We start from the raw sequence: 26,240 nt of genomic DNA, 5'->3' as shown, positions 1-26,240 counted from the left end.
TTCAATCTTTTCTAAACTGAGTCTGAACTTCATTTTCCTCTAGTTTCTGTTATTGGCAAAGGCCACATCACAAATTAATTTCATTATCCTCTAGTGCCCCACTGGTTACATGATGGTGTAATGTTTAAATCTCTATGATAGATATAACTTTCCTATTGCAAAACATATTGTGTAGCCATTTTGCTAACTGTACCATGATATCAATATTTCTTCTTGTTTCTAAGATTTCAGTGAAATATAATTTTATGCTAATGCTATTTTTGTCAGCGTTTCCTCATTGAGGATGTTTCCAACATCACTGAAACACTGGTGCCATTTGGTAATGCATTCAATCCCTATGGTGCTTGATATTCAAAGGCTCTGTGTCTATGCCACAGTCTGTAGTAGTTGACTGACCCCTCAGTGCATGAAAATCAATGACATGACCATAAGTGGGATTTGAACTCAAAACACAAAAGAGCTGAAACATACTGCCAACCTTGAATTGGTACTTAATTTGTCAACATGGAAACTTGACCCCAGCAGAATATAGTGAGTAGAGGCAAATACCATAAGAAATGCAAGCTGATACTCCTAAATTTGAATATCCAGCCTATATTGCATTCAGAATTAGACCAACATATATGATTATAGTTCAAGTGCTCTTATTTGACCTTTTGGAGCTAATTTGTGAGCATATGTGTAAGAGGAAATCGATTCTTAATACTCCAAGGATTCTAAGGAACTTCAGCTTTGATCTGAACAGTATTGTGTAAATGAGAGCATGATGTGGGAGGAGGAAGTCATTTCTACATTGCTACATTGGCCTTCGTGCCGGTGGCACATAAAAGCACCCACTACACTCTCTGAGTGGTTGGCGTTAGGAAGGGCATCCAGCTGTAGAAACTCTGCCAAATCAGATTGGAGCCTGGTGTAGCCATCTGGTTCACCAGTCCTTAGTCAAATCGTCCAACCCATACTAGCAGGGAAAGCGGACGTTAAACGATGATGATTTAATGGAAATTGCGTATTCCACTCAAATTTATTGTCCAAACATAATCATACATGAGTTATTTGTAGTTTAACTCACAGCTATAAAGTTGTTGATTGTGTGTTATTGTTGGGGGTGGGATTGTAGTAATTTAAAAATATTTTTGTTATTACTAACAGGCAAAAAGGAAAGTTACTTTATAACAAAAAGATTATAAATTAGTATAATGGCACCAGTGTTTCAGTAATGTTGGAAACATCCTCAGTGATGGAATGCTGACAAAAATATTAGTCAGCATAAAATGATATTTCACTGAAATCTTAGAAACAAAATCAAATATTTGATATCATGGTACAGTTAGCAAAATGGCTATGCATTATGTTGATGCATGATGAAGTAGAGGTTGAATTAAGCACTTAAGATTTAGGCATACAATATCAGAGTTGATCTGTAGATATGAAAGAAAGAACAAATTGCTACACTAATGAATATAAATTTACTGTAAAATTCTGTTGGGAATTGATTAAAAATTTTTAGTCTTTTATGTTTAATTCTAATGTTGTTAGCAATCATCATCATCATTTAACATCTGTTGTCCATGCTAGCATGGGTTGGACAGTTTGACTGGACTGGCATGCTGGAAGGTTGCACCAGACTCCAGTCTGATTTGGCATACTTTTTTACAGCTGGATTCCCATGCTAACACCAACAACTCCGAGAGTGTAATGGGTGCTATTACGTACCACTGGCACGAGTGCCATTTGCGTGACACCGGTATCTGCCATGACTGTGATTTTTCTCAGCTTGATGGTTCTTCTTCTCAAGCATGACATAATGCCAAGGGTCTTGATTATTGCCTCTGTCAGGCCCAATGCTTAATAGGAACTTTGCCATTTTGCCTCCGTCAGGCCCGATGCTCGAAAGGAACTCAGCCACCTTGTTTCTGTCAGGCCCAACACTCGAAAGGAACTCAGCTACCTGGCCTCCGTCAGGCCCAACATTCAAAAGATGTTCTTTACATACCACCAGCACGAGTGCACTTAGCTTGATGGGTCCTCTCAAGCACAACACATCGCCAAAAGTCTTGGTCACCAGTCATTGCCTCTGTGAGGCTCAAAGTTTGAAGATCATGCTTCACCACCACGTCCCATATCTCCCTGGATCTACCTCTACCACATGTTCCCTCCACAGTCAGAGATTGGCACTTCTTTACATATGCATCATATAACCATACCAGTGCAGTCGTCTCTCTTGCACACGATATCTGATTTCAAGCCTACACATGTCCTCAGCTGTCATAGCCCATGTTTCACTGCCATACAGCATGGTTGTTCACACACAGGCATCAAACAATCTATCTTTTACTCTGAGAGAGAGGCCCATTATTGCCAGCAGGGGTAGGAGCTCTCTGAACTTTGCCCAGCCTAATCTTATTCTCACAGCTACACTCTCAGAGCATCCATCTCCACTACTAACTTGATCACCTAGATAATGGAAGCTATCTATTACCTCTAGCTTGTTCCCCTGGTAGTTGATGGAGTCTATGTTCTGCACATTTTCAGTGTTTATTGTACCTGTGCACCTTCTTCTGATCTTGCTGCACTTATGTGTCCAAAGCTTACATTGGGTGCACCTTATGGAGTTTCTACTACACCTATTCTAGGTTAACTCTAAGGCCCTTTGATTCTAGACCTTGTTTTCATACCTGAAACTTTTTCTCTAGTTCAGATAGCAATTCAGCTATAAGAGCAAGGTCATCAGCATAGAGGAGCAGCCTATCTCGAATTCCTCTGTTATTGCCTGAAGGACTATGATGAACAAACAAGCAGAGGCTGAGCACCAATCCATGGTGAACCTCTACTTGTACCTTGAATTATTTGCTGTACTTGTTGTCCACCTCACCTTCCTGGTAGTGTTCCTGCACATGGCTTGTACAGCTCTCACCAACCACTCATCTATCCCTAGTTTCCATGTTGACCACCAGATAAGGGATTGGGGGACTCTGTCAAAAGCTTTCACTGAGTCAACAAAAGCAAAGTACAGAGGTTTATCTTTGGCTAGGTATTTCTCCTGCAGTTACCTTACCTGAAATATAGCATCTGTGGTGCTTCTCTCTGGCACAAAACCAAACTGCATCTCATCTAGACTGATTCTCTCCATAACTTTCATTACCTTATCCAACAATTTGATACCTTTGTAGTAGTTGACTATGGTACTGCCACACCAGTCACCTGATTTACAATATGGATGACTAGACCATATCCCACACTACCAGATATTTCAAGCATCTCAGCAATGAGTCCTGATAGGCCGGGGGGCTTTCCCTGTCTTCATATCTTTAATTGCTTTATCTACCAAGGTACTGTCAATTTGGGTAGCTGGTCCCTCAATTGGGGCAGCATTTGGCAGACTTTCCTCATGCCATTCATTCTCCGCATTCAGCATTTCCAAGCCTCTTTCTTTGCAGACACATTTCTCTCCTATGACGTCACAATTTTCTCTCACAGACTGTCTTGCAATCCAAAATACTTCAGTTCTTTAGTCCTCATAACACTGAACAAAGGCAAATTTTTTTCCTGCTTCTCCCTTGGCTAGATGTGCCTGTCTCCTAGCTTCCCTTCTGGCTATCTGATACTGTTCCCTTCTCCCCTCACTCTTCCAGGCCTGTTTCTTTACTCTAATGGCCCAGTCTACAGTATTATTCCGCCACCACATCACCCTAGGTCTGGAAGAGACTTTGCACCTGCCACATATTTGATCTGTGGTACTCAGCAAGTTATCTCACAGGAATTTCCAGTTGTCCTCTATGTCACAAGTTTGTAGCTCCTCCTCTTATCAAATTTCTCAATTAGGATGTCCCTAAATCTCTGACCATATGAAGGGTCCTTAAGTTTCCAAATCCTTTTCCAGATTGGTCTGCTTCTTCACAGAACTCCAGTAGCCTTGTTCCCTCTTCGTTTTGGGAACCAATTCCATGGCCCCCATGTACACCATGGAAGATACCGAGCTGCCATCCAACATGCCCATTGAAATCCCCAGCCAGGAAGATGAGATCATTGTTACTCGTCTTTGAGGTAGCCTGCAGAAGAATATCATAAAAGTGGTCCTTTTGTTCATTTGGTAGGCCCACTTGTGAGGGCGTAGGCAGATATAATTCTAGCTGTACTATTCTGCAAGACTAGCCTGAGCTGAAGTACTCTTATCGCACACTCTGACTACTTCTATGACCTTACCCACCCATTTTTCTGCAAGAAGTATGCCCACACTACATGCTCCATCACTGTTATCTTTCCAGAAAATTTTATACCTGTGTGTCTTGCTTGTGAGGAACCTGGCTGAAGCTCCTCTCCACTTTATCTCTTGGATGCAATATACATCAACATGCCTGCTCGGTTGCTTTGTGCATTAATTTACTCAAGAATCCTTCCATTAAACAACTTTTAACATTTAACCCCATTAATATTACTGATGTGGTAGACAACCAGAGGTCTCTCATTACATAATCTGTGTTCTGCTTCCAAATTATTTCTTATTTGCCAAGTGACAACTGGTACTAGATGTACTGACTAAATATATGAATGGTCTCCATACTGTTGCATAACTATTGTAACATTCATCAACTGCTGCTGTTTACACTACATTAGCGACATCCTTGTGAATTTACACCAAATTTCTCTATCTCTCTGAAGGTTCTTAATTGAGTTGTTTCATAAAACAAAGATTTAGAACTTCTAACATTTTTAGTGCTGTTAAGTATTTACATTCATTTTTTTATTTTTATGAAACACCATCATTATGTAGATATTTGATCATAATATATAATGATTTATTTTTGTATAGGAAAGACATCACAGTTAGCTAAGAAAGTGGAGAGCCACACTAACCATTTTCTTCTCTAAGCTGTTCTATTTTTGAATTTAAGTGCAAAACTAAGAGCCAGTACTCCCAGCCTTTCAGAAATGATGTGGTAACACATTTGGCTTCAACATCTGTAAGAAAGAGTTTAGAGGGTTTTAAATTCTGTAGAAAGGATTGGAAAAAGTGTTTCATGCTGAGTCTGGGAAGATGAGCGGGCTGGAGTAGAGAGGGTATGTAGATGGCTAATTTGGTGGGGTGGGGGATTAGGGATTGATAGCTTGAAAGATTGAGGGTCTTAGTTGTGTATTATGATTACACTAGACTTTCATAGTCTTTGTTCTGTTAAAAGAGACAAAAGTTATTACAGCCCTCCATTGAAGGATTCCTTCCAAGTCTCTCTCTCTCACACACATACACACTCAGATTTGGTATGGGTTTCAGAAGTGAAATGTAGGTTGTTAAATCAGAATTTTCTTTTCTTTTCTACTCTAGGCACAAGGCCTGAAATTTTGGGGGCAGTCAATTAGATCGACCCCTGTGTGCAACTGGTATTTAATTTATCGACCCTGAAAGAATGAAAGGCAAAGTCGACTTGAATTTGAACTCAGAACATAAAGACAGATGAAATGCTGCTAAGCATTTAACTCGGCGTGCTAATGTTTCTGCCAGCTCACCACCTTTGTTAAATCAGAATATTATTGAACCTTGAGATAGACCAGAGTCGATGGAATATGAATCAGAAGGAATTGGTTCATATTGCAAATGGTGCAGGCTGACAGGAAGCTACCAATCCAGTAAATAAGAGACACAAGAAACAAGCCACAATATGGCTTCTGTCAAAGTTCTCAAGGAAGCGGGCCACTAATGACACGAACGTTTCCTGTAGATCTGGGCTGTACTGATAATCAGTGAAGAAAAGAGTGTCACAGTTTCTAATATTATGTGCTTTGATCTACCTAACTTAAAATTCTCTACCACTGGTATTTGATGGTTGTATTCTTATTGAGTGTGACTATCAGCAAGCGTGTCATCATCTTTCCTCTTGTGTTTGTATACAATCAAGAGAAGAAAACATTCTGAGAAATCCAGTAGTGGTCTGCAATGGCAAAAATTATATGCAGTTTATGAATTTAGATCCATCTGCATGTATGGCATACCATTTGCAAGCATATACTTGCATTAGCATTCAGAAAATGAGAATAAAAGGTACCTGTTCTGTCACTACTTTGAGTTCTCAGTTTCTGAAAGGAAATCTCAACTTCATTTAAAGAAATATACAAATAGTTTCTTTTTGATTTCAATGCCATAAACCCTTTAGCATTCAGATTACTCAGTCAAATGTAATGTTTATTTATTCACATTGCTTTGAATTAATTGTGTATTATCTTGTAACTTCAAGATTTCGATGGTGGAATTATTTATTTTTAGAATGATATTGCATGGTAGGTGTAAGAAGCAAGATCTGGCCAGTTTGAACATAAAAAAGGTAGAATATTTGAACCAGATATAGCTGATTTAAACACTAAAGGGTAAATATAATTATGTGTGATTTAACTCTACATCGAAACTACTTATTTGGTAGGATAGAAGATGAAAGACATGAAACATGTTCAAGCAGTAATTTAAAATGATACGAAAGGAATTTGTTCACTATCTTTTCCATTGTTCTGTAAAGCTCATATACATTATACTTAATATTTTTAACAATCAGTCTGTTTGAGTTACAGAATGCTTACTTCCAATTAGCAATTTTTTAAATATATATTTATAGAGAGACTGTATCTACAGAGCTGATGATTCTCTCTGAACAGTTGCAAGTTGATGATCGTTCGTTCATCGTTTAATGTCCACCTTCCATGCTAGCATGGGTTGGACCTACACCAGGCTCCAATCTGATTTGGCAGAGTTTCTGCAGCTAGATGCCCTTCCTAACACCAACCACTCCGAGAGTGTAGTGGGTGCTTTTATGTGCCACTGGCACGAAGGCCAGTCAGGTGGTACTTGCAACGGCCACGCTCTAAATGGTGTATTTTACGTGCCACCTGCACAGAATCCAGTCCAGCGGCACTGGCAACGACCTCGTGAAAACTTGGGGGTAACAAAATACAGTTACAAGATAAATTTGCAGGGAGGGAATTATAGCTGTGGATGACAAGTGAATTGGAGATGCTTGAGTAAAGATAACTTAAAGGCATTCAACCTAATCTGGGGAGGAGAGGTCGCAGTAGTAGCCATAGAATAGCTTGAGAAGAGACAGCATATCTGTGGACAAGAGGTTGTTGTGCATTGAGATTTTAAACATAGTGAACGACTTACCTAGAAGCGATACAGTATCATTGTAGAAAAAGCAACATGAAAGCGAGAAATAGAGTTTTCAAAGACAAGAACTGATACCGAATAATGCAAACTGCAGTCTTTTGCCAGCAGCTAAAATCAACCATCAGCCGTATTTCTTTCTGCCAAGGCTAATACCTTGATGTCCACTTACACTCTGCCTTTAATTCTATTGAACTCAAATCATTCACAACAATACCATCTGTTTATAACCATCACCACCCTCAAAAAAATTGTTCTGTTGTTTCTGAAATCAATTGTTTCCATAGAGCTGCTTACTTTTCAAGCTTAAGTTACATGCTTCTTCAAAACTTTGACTCAGAATTCATTTTTAAGGACATCTACTTGTATTCATTTGACAATACAACTGTCTCACAACTGTCAAGAAAGGTATTTCATCTGACTTCATTAATAGCTTATTGCCAAAATGATGGATTCTTTAATGATTATCTAAAATTACCAGATTCTGATTAATTTACCATGTATTAATAGATTACAAAACAACAAATACTGTTGTTTTACTTAACATGTAGACTGTCTTTAGCTACTTGAAATACATTAAGAAATAAGACACTACTGGTACTCTATAAACCCCCAATACCTACCACATTCAGAGATTGTTTTTGTCTTTCATTAAATTACTTTACTACAGTTCTAGTCCCAATCTGTAAACCCTGTTTTACTATTATGATGAGTTAGATATCTAACTCCTCATAATTTTTACATCAGTTTTTTTTTCTATACTACCATGTGTTGAACAGATTATCAAAATCTGCATCAATTATTATTTAGAGCTATTGTGTCATATCATCCAGAGATTGCTTGTACATTCAATTTTTGGCCTTGTTTTGGTGGCTTTCTGTCACTAAACATTTTATTGAATGTACTCTGTGCATTTTATTGTGCTTCCAGCACTAAAGAGCTCCCTCTGCTTTTTGTCAATTCTTCTTTGGTGTTACTGCTCTCCTTAATGGATAGCTTCTGGTGTGGCTTATAGACTTTGTTTTTGCTTATACATTGCATTTTTGGCATTGTTTCTATGGTGGATGCTCATTACCAAATACCACAGAATGTACAGGTGCATTTTCCCATGTAAATGAAGGAATCAAACCTTGACACAAACACATACCTACAGTAGTGTGTCATCATCATCATTGTTTAACATCCGTTTTCCATGCTGGCATGGGTTGGATGGTTTAACTGGGGTCTGGAAAGCCAGGCGGCCACACCAGGCTCCAATCTGATCTAGCAGTGTTTCTGCAGCTGGATGCCCTTCCTAACGCCAACCACTCTGAGAGTGTAGTAGGTGCCTTTTACGTGCCACCGGCACGGGAACCAGTCAGGCAGCACTGGCATCGGCCACGTTCAGATGGTGATTTTTATGTGCTACCGGCACATGATCCTGTCGGGGCGGGGGGGCTGGCATCGACCATGTTCGGATGTGTGGTCCACATTCTTCATTCATCTAAATTATGTTGCATTATCATTGGTATTGATTTCAATTGTTTTATCCACCAAGTGTTCTTTCACATTTAAGCATAAAATGACCAAATTACAAATTCTGAGTATTTCCAAAGATAGTGAAGAACTCTGTGGTCAAACTTTTATTTGTTGAAAGCCTGTTATTACCAAAATTAACTTGGCTTTTTGTCCTTGTGTTGGATAAACACCAAAGGCAACCCACTTGACTCACTGGTTGTTAGGCATAACTATACATTTACTCACAACCTTAAATTATTCAAAGAATTGTTGCTGGGTACAAAACTTAGAATAAAATAGTGTTCTATCCAAAGACAAATGCATCTTTCATCCTGTTGGCTCTACAAGCAAAGAAGTGAGCTTGTATTTTGTGCAATATATATTTAGACTGTTGAAACTCAATGAATGCAGTATAATGGAGAAAGCTGCTTATTAATTAGGTATGTAACAATTACTAAAAGAAAGCAAAATTAAAAGCTTGACCATCTGGAAATATTTTTATAAATTCATGTTCTAAGAAATTTCCTGTAATTTCGATTTCTGAAGTTTATTGAATTTTTTAAACTCCAAATTCTTGCAAATTTAAATATTCATTGCATTCACTGCGGAGTAGATTTTAATGTTTAATAATAAACAATATTAATTTGTTGCAGGCAACACATTATGTTTTTGTTTGCAACAGCCTCTTATTCTCGCTCACCTCTATTTTCGTTAATGATAATTTATTAATAGCTATATAACTTTGATACTAGACACAATTTCAAGGATATTATCAGTTTCTGGAGTTTGTTAAATGAATATTTTTGATAAAATGAAAATTTTTTTATATACTGGTATAATTTTTGAAGTGATTTTGTATTGAATAAATGCATGCTATTACACAAACTAGCTGCATAACTTTGATACGAGGCACAATTTCAAGAATATTATCAGTTTCTAGAGTTTGTTAAATAAATATTTTCGATAACATGAAAATTCTTTAATATACCAGTAATTTTTTTGTAATGAAGAAGTGATTTTGTTGGTATGGCAACTTGGAATGCTATAAGCTTTAGAATAATAACTATGAAATTGCTGCTATTTTTAGCACGCTAAACAAGAGTTTTTAACGAGCTTTCATTTATCTATAATATGCGACTGAAAAAAAAAATTTAGCAGTAAAGGCACAACAGCAGAAAGAAAGACGGGCAACCGAATGAGATGGAACCAGGGCAAAGTGACTGAATCTGATGTCTGAATATGCACGGAGACGTAGACAGGATTCTGTTTCCGCTACACGTGACTGACTGGTTAGGGTGTCTCAAGAGGAGAATATTCTATTTAAAAATAATGGTGTCAGATCACAAATTATTGACTCAACACTAAAGAGATCTTTTCTTTGCGATCATGTGGAAGTAGTGGAGTTGACAACCAATCTAAGACTTCTTACAGAAGGTCATTCTGATGAAAGAGAGTTTGCTAATTACCTTCTTGATGTAGGAAATAGTAACATTTCTGTTGAACAAAGCCTAGGTGAATTCAAAATCAAACTACCCAATGACCTTTGACTTGAAAGTGGTACTCTGTCAGATCTGTGAGATTTTGTATATGCTGACCCCAAAAATAACTTCACAAACCCTGTGTGGTTTGCAAATAGAACCATTGTTACTCCAACAAATGAAGCAGCACAATTTGTGGATGATTTACTGTTGACCAGGATCCCTGGTGAGCTAAAAATATAAAGAAGCTCAGATACAGTTGATAATGAAACTCTGTACATAATCGAGTTCATAAGTACACTATTCTCAAACTGAAGAAAAGAAGATGCATAATGCTTCTGAGAAATTTAGACGCTACTAATGGACATTGCAATGGCACATGCTACATCATTATCAGTTTACATGATCATGTTATTGAGGCTGAGGTTACTTCTTGCCCTTATGCAGGATCAACTCTGCTAATCCCAAGAGTGCCACATGTATCTCAAGAAATGGAATTTCCGTTTACATCTACAGGCAAACTATTTCCTGTTAAGCCAGCTTTTGCCTTGACATGCTACAAGGCACAGGGACAGACTTTTGAACAAATTGGAATGTATCTTCCGGCACAATTCTTCTTACATGGTCAGCTGTATGTTGCATTATCTAGAGTTTGATAGAAGGCTAATGTAAAAACATTGGCTGAGAGAAATAGAAACAGTATGATTACTGACAATTGTGTTTACAAGGAGATACTACTTTAAAGTAAAGTAACATATATTTGTGTGGAATTCAATTGTTTTGGCATATTTCAACACATGCCGAATGAATGATATTATATTAGATCATTTTAAATTTGGATTTATTTGAAAAAGTAAGGAAACACCATTCCCATGTGTTCTCACAGCACCAGACTTTTGTGTGTGTGTGTGTATCCCTCCATCCAGCTATCTATCTATGCACACCTATGTAAGTTCTGCCAATTATTAATGATAGATATATATCACAGATTGACTCTTTAAAAAAAGAGAGATTATGACTGATAAAATAATGAAAGCAATATTTACTAAGCAAGTGAGCACTATTATACAAAGAAATAATTCGACATAAAATATCATAAAAATTATTAGAATTGGGAATCAAATGTGGAAATATCAAGTGGCTAGCAGAAAACTGCCCAGAGGGTGGTCTTTCTGCTAGTTACATATAATGATGGTAATATAGTTTCAGTAGGTATGTTCTGATAGGCACAAATCAACCCTCATATTAGATCGTTAAACACAAACAAACATTCCGTTGTGGCTGAAAGGGCAAAAATCTTTGGAATAAGTAAGTTTATACAGAAATTGAGATTTTAGTGAAGTGCTATAGTTAATGAATAAGTTCTGGTATTGTTATCTAAACTTGATTGTGATGCATTCAACAACAGTCATTCCCAAATTCCTAGTATTGTGTTTCCATTACATGAATAGCTTGATGGAATTTTTCTCAAAAGAAATTTAGGGAAGAATGTAGGAAGTGTGTTGTTAATGACATCTAATCTGCCTTAATAGGTTCTCAACTCCGCCTCAGACAATATTCCCCAGAAAGTTTAATGCATAAACATTGAGAAGCCTGTCAAAGCTTTTAATTTCAGTGTATAGATTAAGGATTTGTTCAAATTCAGTAACTTTTAAAACTTCATTGATATGCACATCCACCCTTTTGAAATTCCCTTCAAAAGTTTGTGATATGTAGAGGTAGAAATATATTCTTGGGATCAACTAAAAGAACAAATTAGATTGTTTTCATTCCTTAGTGGCCAATCTCATTGAATATAGAGAGCCATAGTTATAAACAGTGATAGTGGTAAATCTTGCATGCATACCAGTATATATCTTTGACATTGCCAAAGATTCCAACCCATGCCAGTATGGAAAACTCATTAAATGATGATGATTCCATTATTCAATCCATTGTATATGGTACCAAGTAGTAGGTCATGTCTCTTTTTAGATGTATATATTGGACAACAGGGATCTGTTGCTTTACTTTGCTATTACACAGAAGACCTGCTTTCAGACCTCTTTGCAGTAAATCAGTGATGCAGTACCAGTCAGATACTACAGGAATTTGAGACAAGTTGTGTGAAAGAGTTCTTTGTCATTGCAGTAGCAGAATGGACCATCAGCTGTAAAGCTTGTTGCGAAATTGATATTTCTCTAGCAGAGGGTAGCAACTAACTTGCACTTTTTGGTCAAGGAATTTACCTTGAAATATGAAATTTTACCTTCTCTTTAAGTCTTTTAAGTATTCAAATACTTTGAAGTAAATAACTTTGACACCAACTATAGACATTACAGCATCCCCAACAATTACACGTTCATTAACTATGGAAGCTAGTTCACCATTTGAGGTTTTAGTATATACATTTTTTGGTTTTGTGGCTTTTTTTTTTTTTTGTAGTATAGGAAAATGTCATATTTAACTGATCTGGATCTGGTTTCACTGATTTCAGCTTCACGTAGTTTTATGTAATTTTCCCATATTAAAAACCATGTGCAGTTTAATGATTAAACTGGCATGTTGCTTATGTGTGTGTGTGTTATATAAAAAAATATATGGTAACTATATAACAACCAAAGTATAATATATCTGGTCTATTTCCATATGACCCATCGTGATAGCTGATCATTGGGTCTTTGCTGTAAAAACATCACAAGGCTGTGTGGTAAGTAGCTTGCTTACCAACCACATGGTTCTCGGTTCAGTCCCACTGCGTGGCACCTTGGGCAAGTGTCTTCTACTATAGCCTCAGGCCGACCAAAGCCTTGTGAGTGGATTTGGTAGACGGAAACTGAAAGAAGCCTGTCGTATATATATGTGTGTGTGTGTCTGTGTTTGTCCTCCCACCATCGCTTGACAACCGATGCTGGTATGTTTACATCCCCATAACTTGGCGGTTCGGCAACAAAAAAAAAGAGAGACTGATAGAATAAGTACTAGGCTTACAAAGAATAAGTCAATTTGCTCGACTAAAGGCAGTGCTCCAGCATGGCCACAGTCAAATGACTGAAACAAGTAAAAGAGTATGGATTTTACATTCATGGTCATGCTGATTAAATAGCAAATGTTCTGAAAAACAAAAATATTTAAAATATAATTATATACATAGGTGCAGGAGTGGCTGTGTGGTAAGTAGCTTGCTTACCAACCACGTTTCTGAGTTCAGTCCTACTGTGTGACACCTTGGGCAAGTGTTTTCTGCTATAGCCTTGGACCGACCAAAGCCTTGTGATTGGATTTGGTAGACAGAAACTGAAAGAAGCCCATTGTATATATACATATATATGTTTGTGTCTGTGTTTGCCCCCCCCCCACCATCACTTGACAACCGATGTTGGTGTGTCTACGTCCCCATAACTTAGTGGTTTGGCAAAAGACTGATAGAATAAGTACTAGGCTTACAAAGAATAAGTCCTGGGGTCGATTTGTTCGACTAAGGGCAGTGCTCCAGCATGGCCACAGTCAAATGACTGAAACAAATAAGAGTATATTAAAAAAAGGATAATTTATCTCGTCTCAGAAACTATACTACTGAAAAATTGCATTAAAAATATTTGTTGGTACACGTAAAATTCTTTGTTGGACAGTATAATTAGAACAGTGTTTTTTTTTTTTAAAGAATATATTTAAATGGAATGTGCTAAGTTTAGTATTTCAGTTTTTAATACTTATCAGGTTCATGTGGGGTTTTTGTGTGTCTGTGTGCATTAAGCATCTGACATATTCACAATATCTCTGAGTTCTTTCATGACATGAATTTCAACTTCAATTAAGTGTATTTACTTAGCAATTTACTCACTAACACTTGAATAATCTATGAAAAGGCTGATGAGTTTTTAACAAGGTAAAACATGTCCAGAGTTTGCAATCCTTGGTGAAATAATAATATCCATCAACTAATCTTTTTTCTTTTTCTTTCTTTCTTTTTTTTTTGTACTCATGATAGTGATAATTTGAATACGATAGATTTTTATTATTTTAACCATTAAACATGCTATCACCTACATATTTCTGGAATGAGTTATTATTTATGTTATATGCTTTCTCTAATTCTGTATGTTTGTTTGTTTTTCCCCTCAACAGTGAAAGACAGGTTTGTATTGCAGATATAATTACAATAATGTAATAATATTTGTCATTTTGCATAAACTGATTATTCTAGTGTTAAGACAGTGATAAATGCATTTACTTTTTCGTGAATTTTTTCTCCTCTTACTGGACATAATAGTGCCAAGACTGTCTCCTTAAGTAGATAAAGGCAGAAAATGAATTATGTCAGTGTGTTGTTAAGCAAGGAAAACAGCTATAGTTTTGTCATGATATCCTATAAGATATACTCCCTTTTTGTCCTTTTGGTTCTTCTGCATCCTGGTTCCATAAGCAGATAAATAACATTCTCTGAGGATTCTAAAATCAATTGTGAATACACTCCTCTATAGCTTAGCTTAAACCATTCACTCTTGGTGGGAACAGGCCATTGATGACTTTTCTCCATTGTCTTCAACTCTGGGCTGTCCTTCCCTTTCCCAGATCTTGTTGGTTTCAAATTGTCATCAATGCTTCAGTAACTGACAAGCTTCTTTCAGTTTCCATCTACTTGCAAGGCTTTGGTTCATCCAAAGCTACTGTGTAAGACACTTACCAACAGTGCCATGCAGTGGGACTGAACCCAAGAGCACATGGTTGGGAAGGAAGCTTCTCAACATTCAGCCATGTATGTCTGATGAATTGATTGATTTATGTTTAGAAAATAAAACAATGTTCTTTGTGAAATTAATTTATTACAAATAAATAACAGTTTTTTTCTTTTTTTTCTTTTTCAGAAAATGTCTGTAATCATTCGATTGCAAGGCCTTCCATGGTCTGCTAGTGCCATGGATATTCGGCAGTATTTCCAAGGATTAAGTATCCCTGACGGAGGTGTACATATTGTCGGTGGAGAAAGAGGTGACGCTTTTATTGCATTTGGGTCTGATGAAGATGCGCGGCAAGCTATGTTACGTACAAACGGTCAAATCAATGGAAACACTGTACAACTATTGCTCAGTAGCAAAACCGAAATGCAGAGTGTGATTGCTTTAGCCAGAGAAGCTGTGCCTACCCAAGCTTTCAGCAAACCTGCTCCTGCTGCACCCCCATCAACAGGACCACCAACTGGTCCTCCTCCTGGACCCTTAAATGATCATATACGTTCATTAGGACCACAGAATCATACAAATTTTATTCCAGATAGAAGTGTTCCTCCACCAAGAAACATGGATTATCCCAATAGGAATTTTCCTTCAGTCCCTACAGATATTCGAAGTAATATACCACCACCAACAACAAACACTGTCCCTGGATTACCACCAATGCCTGGACTGCCTCCTGATCCTAAATTTGGACCAAATCTGATGAATCCAAATAATCGAGATCCATATTTTGTATCACAAGACCCAGATAATAACATGAACAGGCCGCCAATGGATTTCCGCCCTCCAGAAGCCCCAAATGATTTTGCTGTTAATCGTCGGCCCAATTTTCCACCAAACCAAGATCCTAGATTGGAACATGGTGCAAATGATCAAAGGCACTTTGGAACTGCAAATGTAAATGCACCTCCTGGAGGATTTATGAATGTGAGAGATGCACATTTAAATTTACCCAATTACCCAGTTCCACAACCCAACAGAAATATCCAAATCCCAAATCCTCCATTGCAGCCCCCTGAGATAATGCCACTGGGTAAACCTCCTGGGCCAGAAGTGCTGCCCCCTTATCATACAGAACGTAAAAATGAATTTGAGACCAATCAGAATAATATGAGGCCTAATATTCCAGTTCATCATATGCCTCCTGCAAATATTAACAGACCAGACCAAAACAGACCTGAGTTTCAACCGCATGGTCCTCCACGGCTTGATATAGTCCCACCAGTGGCAAGAGGAGATATGTTAAATCAACCTAATCAGCCTCGTACAAATGACTCAACTAACACTAACCCAGATCCAGCTCACCCAATGAACTACATGAGAAATGAACCTTCAAGGCCTGATATGGTGAGACATGATCAAGGACGTTCTGACCTTGTGCACCCTGAAGCCAGCATGGGAAGACTAGAACCAAACAGAGGTGATGCAGGGCGTCGAGATCCTCCAAAACTTGATGTTGGGCGCCATGATTCTGGTAGACCAGATTCAGGAAGAAGTTATGGTGGAAGACATGAATCCAGATTTGACAACCCACATCCTGATGTCAACAGAACTGAACATGTCAGGACAGATCAAGAAAGAACAGAATCTCTAAGACTTGAAACTGGAAGAATGGCTGCGAATAGATCTGAAGCTAATCGGCCAAGTAGCTCTGGGAGATCTGACATCTCTAAAGTTGACCAAAACAGATCAGATTCTAGCAGGAATGAAGGGAGTAAAACTGCAGAGTCTAGCCGTCATGAATCAAGTAGAAATGACTCAAATCGATCTGATTCTGGTCGCCATGATTCAAAGTCTGACTCTCGCCATGATTCCAGGTCAGAGTCAGGTAGACATGAATTCAACAGATATGATTCTGGTCGCCATGATAGTAGTCGACATGACCGTAGCCGTGACGATGGTGGTCGATATGACAGGCATGATCGGGGAAGAGATGATAGCAATCGCTATGACAGAAGAGAAAATCGGAGAGATTCAAGATATGATAGTCATTATGATGGTGGTAGACATGACAGTAGGTACGATGGTGGGCGTTATGATAACCAGCATGATTCTGGAGGTCGCTATGAAACTTCAAGAAATGACTCAAGGCACGATGGTAGTCGGGGCAGTGACAAAGCTCCTCTAAATAGAGGAGTTGGTACTCGAGATCTCGATCGAGGTGGACGGGATAATCAAACTAAAACTGATTCAGGAGGCTCCAACAGACAGTCTGGTCTACCTGTAGACACATACAAAAATACTGGTCCAGGAGAAATGAATAACAACAGAAAAGGGCGTATGGATATGGGTGGAAATATGAACAGAAATAATAGATCCAAAAATGACTATGGAGCTGATGGTAGAAGAGGAGATTATAATTATGGCCAAACTCCACCTAGAGATCCAGGATTTCCAGGTTCCATGCCTGGTTTTGATGGGCAAAGATTTCCTGACAGACCTTTAGGTCATCCTGATTGTCCTCCCTTTGGTGAACCAAATATGGGTGATGATCCTAATATGTTTCAAGGAAAAGATAAAATGTATGAAGATCCTGACATGAGTGGATTACCTAGAGGTCTTTTAGGTGATGCTCCTCCTGGGTTTCTACCTGGCCAACCTGGCCCACCGCACGACAGTCAAGTCAACTGGGGTGATGATGGCTATGCCATGAGAGATGATCGGATTCCCGGAGAAAGACTTGATGATTTCCGTAATGAATGGCATGAGGAGGAAATGAATATGGGCCCGCACTACTCTCAACCTGGTTCTTGGAATGATATGCCTCCAAACCAACCTCCATACCACAGAAATGATGGCCCACCACCTTTCCCAAGAAATGAACCCTATGGAAGGTATGGCAGCCCAAACAGAAATGAGAGAGGAGGTCCCCCTGGTCGAATGCCAGGATCACTTATGGACGATAGAAAATATGGACCCCCTAATGAAATGAACTTTGGTTCTGGTGATTCTGGAAATAGACGGCCTGGTAATATGGATGATAATTCTATGCGTGGTATAAAACGTGGACACTGTGAACCTGATTTGTTTGTTGAAGTAGTTGGCCTACCTTATAGTGTTGGCTACCGTGATGTGCGAAGATTCTTCTCTGGATGTACCATCCCTCGAGATGGTTTGAAACTTATCAATAATGAAAAGGGGCGGAGAGCTGGCAATGCATTTATCAAATTTGCTTCTGAGCAAGACACAGCAGAAGCATTCTCACGTCATGGAAATTTCATGGCAAACCGATATATAGAAATATACCGGTGCTCAATGGAGGATTTTGAAAATGCCATTGATTCCTTTGTACCGAAAGCAACTCATGGGCCAACCCCAAATAAAATGATGAAAAGCGATAATCTAAATGAAAACCCTTCAAGGGACATGTCTAGTGCGAAACCAAATACAAGCAATGATATTCCTCCTCTGGTTAAATCTAACAAAGAAACAAGTGCAAACACTGCTGATAACACATCGTCTTCATCATCAACTCCTTTCCCAGTTATTCAAATCAAAGGTATTCCTCTTAATGCAACAAATGATGATATAGTAAAATTCTTAAAAGATGTTCATATTTCCAACCCAAGCACATGTATTGTAATCGAACATGATTCCCGTGGTAAGAACACTGGTATTGCATTTGTTGAAGTAATGTCTCAGAAAGACTATGACAGCTCCCTCACATACGATGGACGTCACATGGGGGGACGACTTATTCGTATTGTTGAAGGAAACAAGAAAGATATGTCACTTTTACAAGACAAAGAGAAAAAAGGGTCATCAGAAAAATCTTCCCCTAACAAAAATCAGAAAGATGTTTCAAAAGCTGTTGGGAAAACAGATTCCAAAACTGGCAGTAGTGATAAAATGGAAAACCTAGCTTCTAAAATATCTGAAGCTAAAGCTCAAGATAAAAAGTCATTATCCAGCAGTAATGGGAAAAAAAACGAAACTCTCACATCACACCCAGTCCCTTATTATTGTGTCAGTCTAAAGGGACTTCCTTTTGCAGTAACTACTAACGAAATTAAAGAATTTTGTCAGGGTTTAAATATTGCACCTCGGGGTATCCAAATTGTTTATGGAAAAGATGGCCGTACAACTGGGCAGGCTTTTGTGGAATTTGTAACAAGTACAGATTGTGAAAAAGCTGTTGCTCGTGACAAGAAGTATGTAGGAAAGCGTTATGTTAATGTTACTGCAGTAACTAAAGCTGAAATGATGGACTGTTTGAAACAAGCCAGGCAGGCTAATATGCAAAACAACACAGAATCTTCTAATCCTCCTTTTATGGTTCATGGTGGTAAACAGTATGAGTATGTTAAGGGGGAAAATTTTCCTCCTTCAGTGTCTATTGGAGAAATTCTGAACTTCTTCAGGGGTTATTACCCGGTGCCTGAGTCAATTCGTCTCCACTATGCCGATGATGGCAGACCTACTGGTAATGCTATGATAGGATTTGTTACGAGAGATGAGGCTTTAAAAGCTATGGAAGACTTAAATCATAAGCTGTGTCGAAAAAATGTTGTCACATTGCGTAAGGCATGAAAAAAGAAAAAAAGATAAATTGTGTAGACTGTTTTTCTTGACTCAATCAAGGACTGAGTACTCATTTTTCATGCTTTATATCTATCCAGTTTATGACTCAATATTGTTAGCTATGAATTTCTCAGAACAGAACATTCAGTGCATAAGGAAACACTTCTGTTTTTTATACCATTTTCCTTTCTAGTTAGGTTTATCCAAAATCTAAACCATTACCTGTTTTAGTTTTTTTTTTTCTTCTGAAACTAAAGTAAAACTACTTTAAAATTTCTCATATGTTGCCCTTTGGTGGTTCATAAGAAATGATGTGATCCACCTTTGCATTATGTATGAAACAGTTAAGCAGTTGCAATTTGGCCTTTTTTTTTTTTTTTCTACCCATTGTTATCATCTGAGATGATTTCCAATTCTCTCAAAATTCCTAGAATCCTTCATACAATCACAAAAATTTTAGACAAGAAAAATTATTGATTGAAGGGAATCAAGAGAAATTTTGGACTGTATGAGAGCAGCTGTTATTTACCTTTTTTTTTTTTTTTTTGTAAAAATGATAATTCCTGTTCTGGTAACAGTCTGCTTAGTCTGACTTGTCCGTAGTTGATGATGCTACCAAAATCTGAATACAGATTTATTATCAATTCTTACCTTACATTAATTACATTAGATATCACTCAGACACAATGTGTATAACATGGCTACTAGGGCACTGGTTTTATTCATATAGCTGCTTTTTTAAATTATTTATTTTTATAATGTTAAAAGTTTGGTCACCTTTTTTCCTCAACATTTGTAAATAAGATGTCTATACTGTTGAAAATAGTATAATTAACATCCTGGTCACCAGTATCATTACCATTGTCAGTCATCCTTGTCATCACTACCATCATCATCATCTTCATGTTTATCATTTTTCTTGATCAATTACATTATACCAGCTTTAAACATTCTCAAGTCACTGACTGAGCTAACATAATATTGAGTCATATCAGGATAGAAATTAAATTTGGAGAAAACACAAAGACAGTTTATGGCATGTTTTTGTTATATATATATATATATATATATACATATATGTATGTATGTGTGTATATATATATATATATATATATATATATATATATATATATACACACACACACATACACGTACGTATTTCAACCAACAATTCAACATCACCATAAAGACTCCCCTTTCCTCTCATCTTGAAAATAACCATCACCAAAAATGAATCTATCAATAATCATTCAATCAAAATAGCATTTTGTGGAGGCGAAAAATCCCAAACCCAGCTTGAAACTGGTGAAGCTGAGGTGATAAATAAAAAAAACAGTGAGCATATGGATTGGTATTTATGAACTTTGTAACATACATGTGGTAGTATTTTAAAAAGGACTTGACAGAACAGAAGGGAAAAAAAAAATAATACCGAAGCAAAAAATGTTGGTTGTTTTTTTTAAGATCTTTGTACCTACCATTGTTAAATATGCAACTTTTTTTTTGTAGTATTTGTATTTGTCTGAATTTATTTTCAGACCCTTCAATTTTAAGAGGTATTGTACAGTTTTTCTTTTTTAGATGTCCTATCAGTGTTATGTTTGGTGGCATACACAGACTTAAAAAAAAAAACAACAATAAATGTAACTGCAATGAAAATGAGAAAACAAAAAACAAATTGCTGGTGTAAATAATTGCATATTTATCCATTATAAATTTTGGTACTACAAAAAAAAAAAAAAAAAAGCAAACCATTCTGTTGTTCTTTTTTGTCATTGACCATTTGTTTATGAAATTAATGTATAAAACAACTTAACAATTTACAGTTAATTCAGTGCTTATTTAGTCAAGTTCTTCCTCTTTTATTATTTTTATTTATTTATTATTTTTTTGTAGTAACCTACTTTTCTGTCAGGTGAGAAAAGTAGCAAAAACACTTTTTTTTCATTGAGAGTCCAGCATATCACCAGTAATGGGATGTAAACATAAAACTCTTCAGCCATTCTCCATAGTAAGTCAACACAAATCATATCATAGTTGTTGTAGTATGTATGGTAATTGTTCAATTGAAATTTATTTAGAAAATTACCCTAGTATAACTGCTTCATACTATAAAATAAAATGATGCCCGTCTGCCAGTTTTAAGGAGAGAAATAGTTCAACTATGGAAGGAAATGAAGAGCAGAAAAAAAGCTGCTGTGTGAACCAATCCGTTCTGTGCAAGGAGCAGTTAGATGCAGATTCATAACAAAGTTACCTGTATGTTCTTTCACTGGAATTGGTGGCAGAAATATCTTGTTTCTAAAGGGAAGAATGTGAGGTTTAAAAAAAGGAAAATAACATTTCAAATATTCTGTCTGAATCCTAATTTTGTTTCTTTTAATTTATAACTATTAAGCTGCAACATTTTGAGAAATGTACAAAGGATAATGAAGGAGGTCATTATTATGTAATAAAAGCAGTTTTTGGTGTAATGTTCTGCCAAAAAATAGTTGTTGATATATCCTGTTGGTAGGTAGACTTGCAAGTGTCTTCTATGATAGCCCAGGGTTGATCAAAGCTTATCGTATATATGTATACACGAGTGTATCATGTAATCTTGACGTGTGATTGTTGTAAAACAAGTGTTATCATACAAGCAATGTCTTTGTTTCCAGTCTTATATGAAAACATGTCTAGCCATGGGTTAAGAAATACCTTGGTTCGAAACTAGTAAAAATTGGCAACAGGAAGGTCATTTAGCTATAGAAAACCTGTCACTATAAATTCTGTCTGACACATGCAAGTGTGGGAAAGTTAAAACAATGATGCTGAACCAGGAAATGTTTGGCAAAGTAGAGTAAATTATCTTGTCAAGCACAGTATAATACTTGTAACCACAAGCTTGGTAAATAAATAATGATTTTATTTTCTATCATTGATACCATTTGATTAATTTATAAGTGGGTGGGTATAGTTGATTAAATCGACTTCAATGTTTTTGATACTTATTTTGTCAACTCTAATAGGATTTGATCTCAGAATATACAAGAATGAGACTAAGTAAATACTGCATTATATAGTCTGGTACTCAACTGCCATGACGTAGATAAATATTGCTTAATTTTCGTATCTCATTAATTCAAAGTGACATTAGTAAAGACAAGGCTGTACTCTTTACATCTTGACTGTTATTAGTAATTATATAATTCATTCTTTTCCATCATGATGAAATGATATTTATGTATACACAGACTCATTTCAGTACTGGTTGTCTGATGGCCTTGTTCTATCCAGACAGTTTTTTGTCTTGCAAATTTTTGTTTGATAAAGTGGAAACTTTATAGCTTTTAATTTCATACAGAACTACAAGCAATTTGTCTTAGTAGTCCCCATTGTTGTGCAGACTCCTTTGTAAAAGCGACACTGAATTGAGAAGTTAGTTTTGATTTTCAATCTAACAATGAACAAAAACAACAGCCTTCTTATGAAATAGAGTCTACATGCACAGAAATGTATTGGATTTGTTATGTAAGGCGTAGGAGTGGCTGTGTGGTAAGTAGCTTGCTTACCAACCACATGGTCCCGGGTTCAGTCCCACTGCGTGGCATCTTGGGCAAGTGCCTTCTACTATAGCCTCGGGCCGACCAATGCCTTGTGAGTGGATTTGGTAGACGGAAACTGAAAGAAGCCCGTCGTATATGTGTATATATATGTGTATGTGTGTTTGTATGTCTGTGTTTGTCCCCCCAACATCGCTTGACAACCGATGCTGGTGTGTTTATGTCCCCGTAACTTAGTGGTTCGGCAAAAGAGACCGATAGAATAAGTACTAGGCTTCCAAAGAATAAGTCCTGGGGTCGATTTCTTCGACTAAAGGCGGTGCTCCAGCATGGCCGCATTCAAAAGACTGAAACAAGTAAAAGAGTAAAAGAGTAAAAGAAAATATAGATTCTGGTAAAATAAGTTACTAAAATAGGATATGGTATTTTACTTGAAGTGATTCTATCCAAATAACCATAGATGTGGTTATGTGTTAAGAAGTTCATTTTAGAACCAAGTATTTCTGCATTCAATCCCACTGTCAGCCACTTTAGACAGTTGTCTTATATAACTTTCGGTTGACCGATGTTTTATGAGTAAAATTTGGTAGTTGGAAACTACAAAATTTTGTTCGTTTATTTTCCGTCTGTTCTATTTTTCCATGCTAACATGGGTTAGATGAATACATTATTGAGATATTGCTTTTACAACTAGATATTCTTCCTTTCACTAACACTTTCTTTGAAAGTGCAAAGCTACCTGACAATTTATTGACAAGGAAATGTCAACAAACATCTTCCAGAGACGCGTGTTTCAATCCTATGGTAAATCTAGAAAGTCTGCTAATTTATGGTTATTACTCAGCACAAAAAATAGTCCTAACTTTTGGGAAATCTAGTAAGTTTTCTCTTAAATTGCTCTAACTCTACATTGCTGCATTTATGGAAAGAGAATAAAACATCATTCCCGTAGAAACCACCCAAATTAGTTGAAACTCACTTTCAATACAATGAAGTACCTATATACCAACAAGATCTGTAACTTGTTCAGTCACTCGATAGCATAATTATATCTAAACTCTCATGCTACCTCTATGGGTTCATAACCTGTAATCAAATTTAATAAAAGCAGGTAGTAATTTTACTTTGTCCTTATTCTTAGTGCAAGTTTTGAAGAGTGCAGTTCGATTTTAACAGCTATTTTTTCAAGGCTATAATGGAAGTGACAAAGGAGCATATTCAGCGTATTTTGCTTTATGAGTTCAATAACAACAACAATGCAATGGAAAGTGCAAGGAATATTAATGCAGTACATGGGGATCGAACAACAAGCATAAACCAATGTCAATGGTGGTTCCACAAATTCTGAGCCAGAAACTACAGCTTAGAAGACAAGCCTCATTCTGGAAGATCTGTAGAGCTTGACAAGGACATCCTGAAAACCCTGGTGGAACAAAATCCAATCGTAACTGTTGAGGAACTAACAGAGAAGCTTGGATTTGTTCATTCAACCATTCATCAACACCCTCCAGAAAGCAAATATATAACAAAAACCTTATTCAAAAAATCAATAAAATACAAAAAGAATAACTAGTAAATGGTATAAAATGACTACGCACGTTTCGTGGCTATATTTTCAAATAGATAACTACTAAAACCAATTCAATCAGTAATATATATATATATATATATACATACATGAATGGCTAAATAAACCTGTCTCCTAGCTTGCCTTCTGGTAGTCTGATACAATTCCCTGCTACTACCGTTCTTCCAGTCCTTCCAAGCCTGTTTCTTTTGTCTAACAGCCCTGTCGACAACATTGTTCCACCACCATGTTATTTTCGGTCGAGAGGGGACTTTGCACCATCCATGGATCTGGTCAGTGGTCCTCAGCAGGTTATCCTGTAGAAATCTCCAGTTGTCTTCCACATCATGTGATGCTATATCTCCCTCTACTTCGTCAAAGGCTTCGAGTAATGTCTCTAAATCTCTGTCCATTCGCAGGATCTTTAAGCTTCCAGACCCTTCTCCTCCATGCTGATCGTCTTCTAGGCATCCACTTAGCCCTGATCCTGAAGTCACTAACTACCAGTCTATGTTGTGGGGTACATTCTTCGCCTGGGAAGGTTTTGGCATTTATAAGCAGCCATCTTTCCCTTTTCCTGGCGAGGATGTAGTCAAATTGGCTAGTGTGTCCGCCAGAACGGTAGGTGACTAGGTTTCCTGAAGTTAGTATTGCAAACCATAAGGTCATTTGCATCACAGAACTCCAGCAGCTTGGTTCCCTCCTCATTGTGGGAATCAAAACCGTAGCCTCCATGTACGCCATGGAAGCCCCCGGTATGTTGTCTAACATATTCATTGAAGTCACCAGCTACAAAGAGAAATTCCCTGTCATTTGTCAACGAGGTAGCCTGCAAGAGGGTGTCATAAAATCGGTCTTTCTGTCCATCGAGTAGCCCTGGATGAGGGGCATAGGCCGAGATAATGGTTGCTAACCCATGATGAAGCACTAATCTAATCTTAGGTATTCTGTCACATACTCTGACTACCTCGATTACCATATCACCCATTTCTCCGCAAGAAGTATACCCACGCCCCCGACCCCGTCAGTGTTCCCTGCTCATCAGGTCTTGTACCTGTGTTCTTCGCCTGTGAGGAACCTAGCGGAACCTCCTCTCCACCTTACTTCTTGGAGGCAGCACATATCGACACATCTCCGTTCAAGCATCTCAACAATCTCACCAGACCTACCTTTCAGTGTGCCGACATTGAGAGTGCCAACCCTGAGGGTGTGGGAAGTATGGGCCCATGAGACCTTGGGACAGGAGACAGCAGTGTCATGTACCTGGAAAGAAAGCTCGCATTTGGCAGAATTCATAAACAAACAATAGCCTTCAATTCAACCTGCATACACTACACCATCATATTTTTGCACTATATGATCACTACCTTACATAGGAGATAAACCCTAAGTAGGGGTGAGGATGGTGTAAAGCCTTTAGAAGTGTTTATGGGAGACAACCAAAGGATGACAGAGGATAGGGACTTCCAGTACAGGTGGAGGGGGTGGATGTACTACGAACCAGCAAATTTAGACGAGAGCATCTGGATACATATTCTTTCGGCAGAGGTATTTAAAAAAATCAAGTAGGGGAATTCAAGTGCGTTTATAGAGGGTGGTGGTGGTGGAGAAAGTCTTGGCGAAGCGAGTGGTAAGAGAGAGAGAGAAAGAGAGAGACAGAGTGAGGCAGAAAGAGAGAGGGGGTAGTGGTCAGAACATGAGGGAGAAAAATATTCTTTTGGGATTTGTGTAGCATAATTTAATGAAACAGCAAATGTTGATAATAGTAAAATAGAA

At 37.5% G+C, this 26,240-nt stretch overlaps 1 protein-coding gene across 5 annotated transcripts in view; it reads left to right on the top strand.

The window, feature by feature from the left end:
* The window catches only part of LOC106881648 (uncharacterized), an 87,349-nt gene extending 66,164 nt beyond the window's left edge, over positions 1-21,185 (top strand). For all 5 annotated transcript variants that reach the window (XM_052970755.2, XM_052970753.2, XM_052970754.2 and 2 more), the window contains one exon: positions 14,967-21,185. In XM_052970755.2, the coding sequence (XP_052826715.2) occupies positions 14,970-19,364 (4,395 nt within the window). In that variant the 5' untranslated portion in view covers positions 14,967-14,969 and the 3' untranslated portion in view covers positions 19,365-21,185. The remainder of the gene's footprint in view (positions 1-14,966) is intronic.
* The last annotated feature ends 5,055 nt before the right edge of the window (positions 21,186-26,240 follow it).

The sequence above is a fragment of the Octopus bimaculoides genome, chromosome 9 (assembly GCF_046866305.1).
Source record: "Octopus bimaculoides isolate indiv1 chromosome 9, ASM4686630v1, whole genome shotgun sequence".
In the NCBI taxonomy this organism is placed as follows: Eukaryota; Metazoa; Mollusca; class Cephalopoda; order Octopoda; family Octopodidae; genus Octopus; species Octopus bimaculoides.
This window is presented reverse-complemented; position numbering and strand designations above follow the sequence as displayed.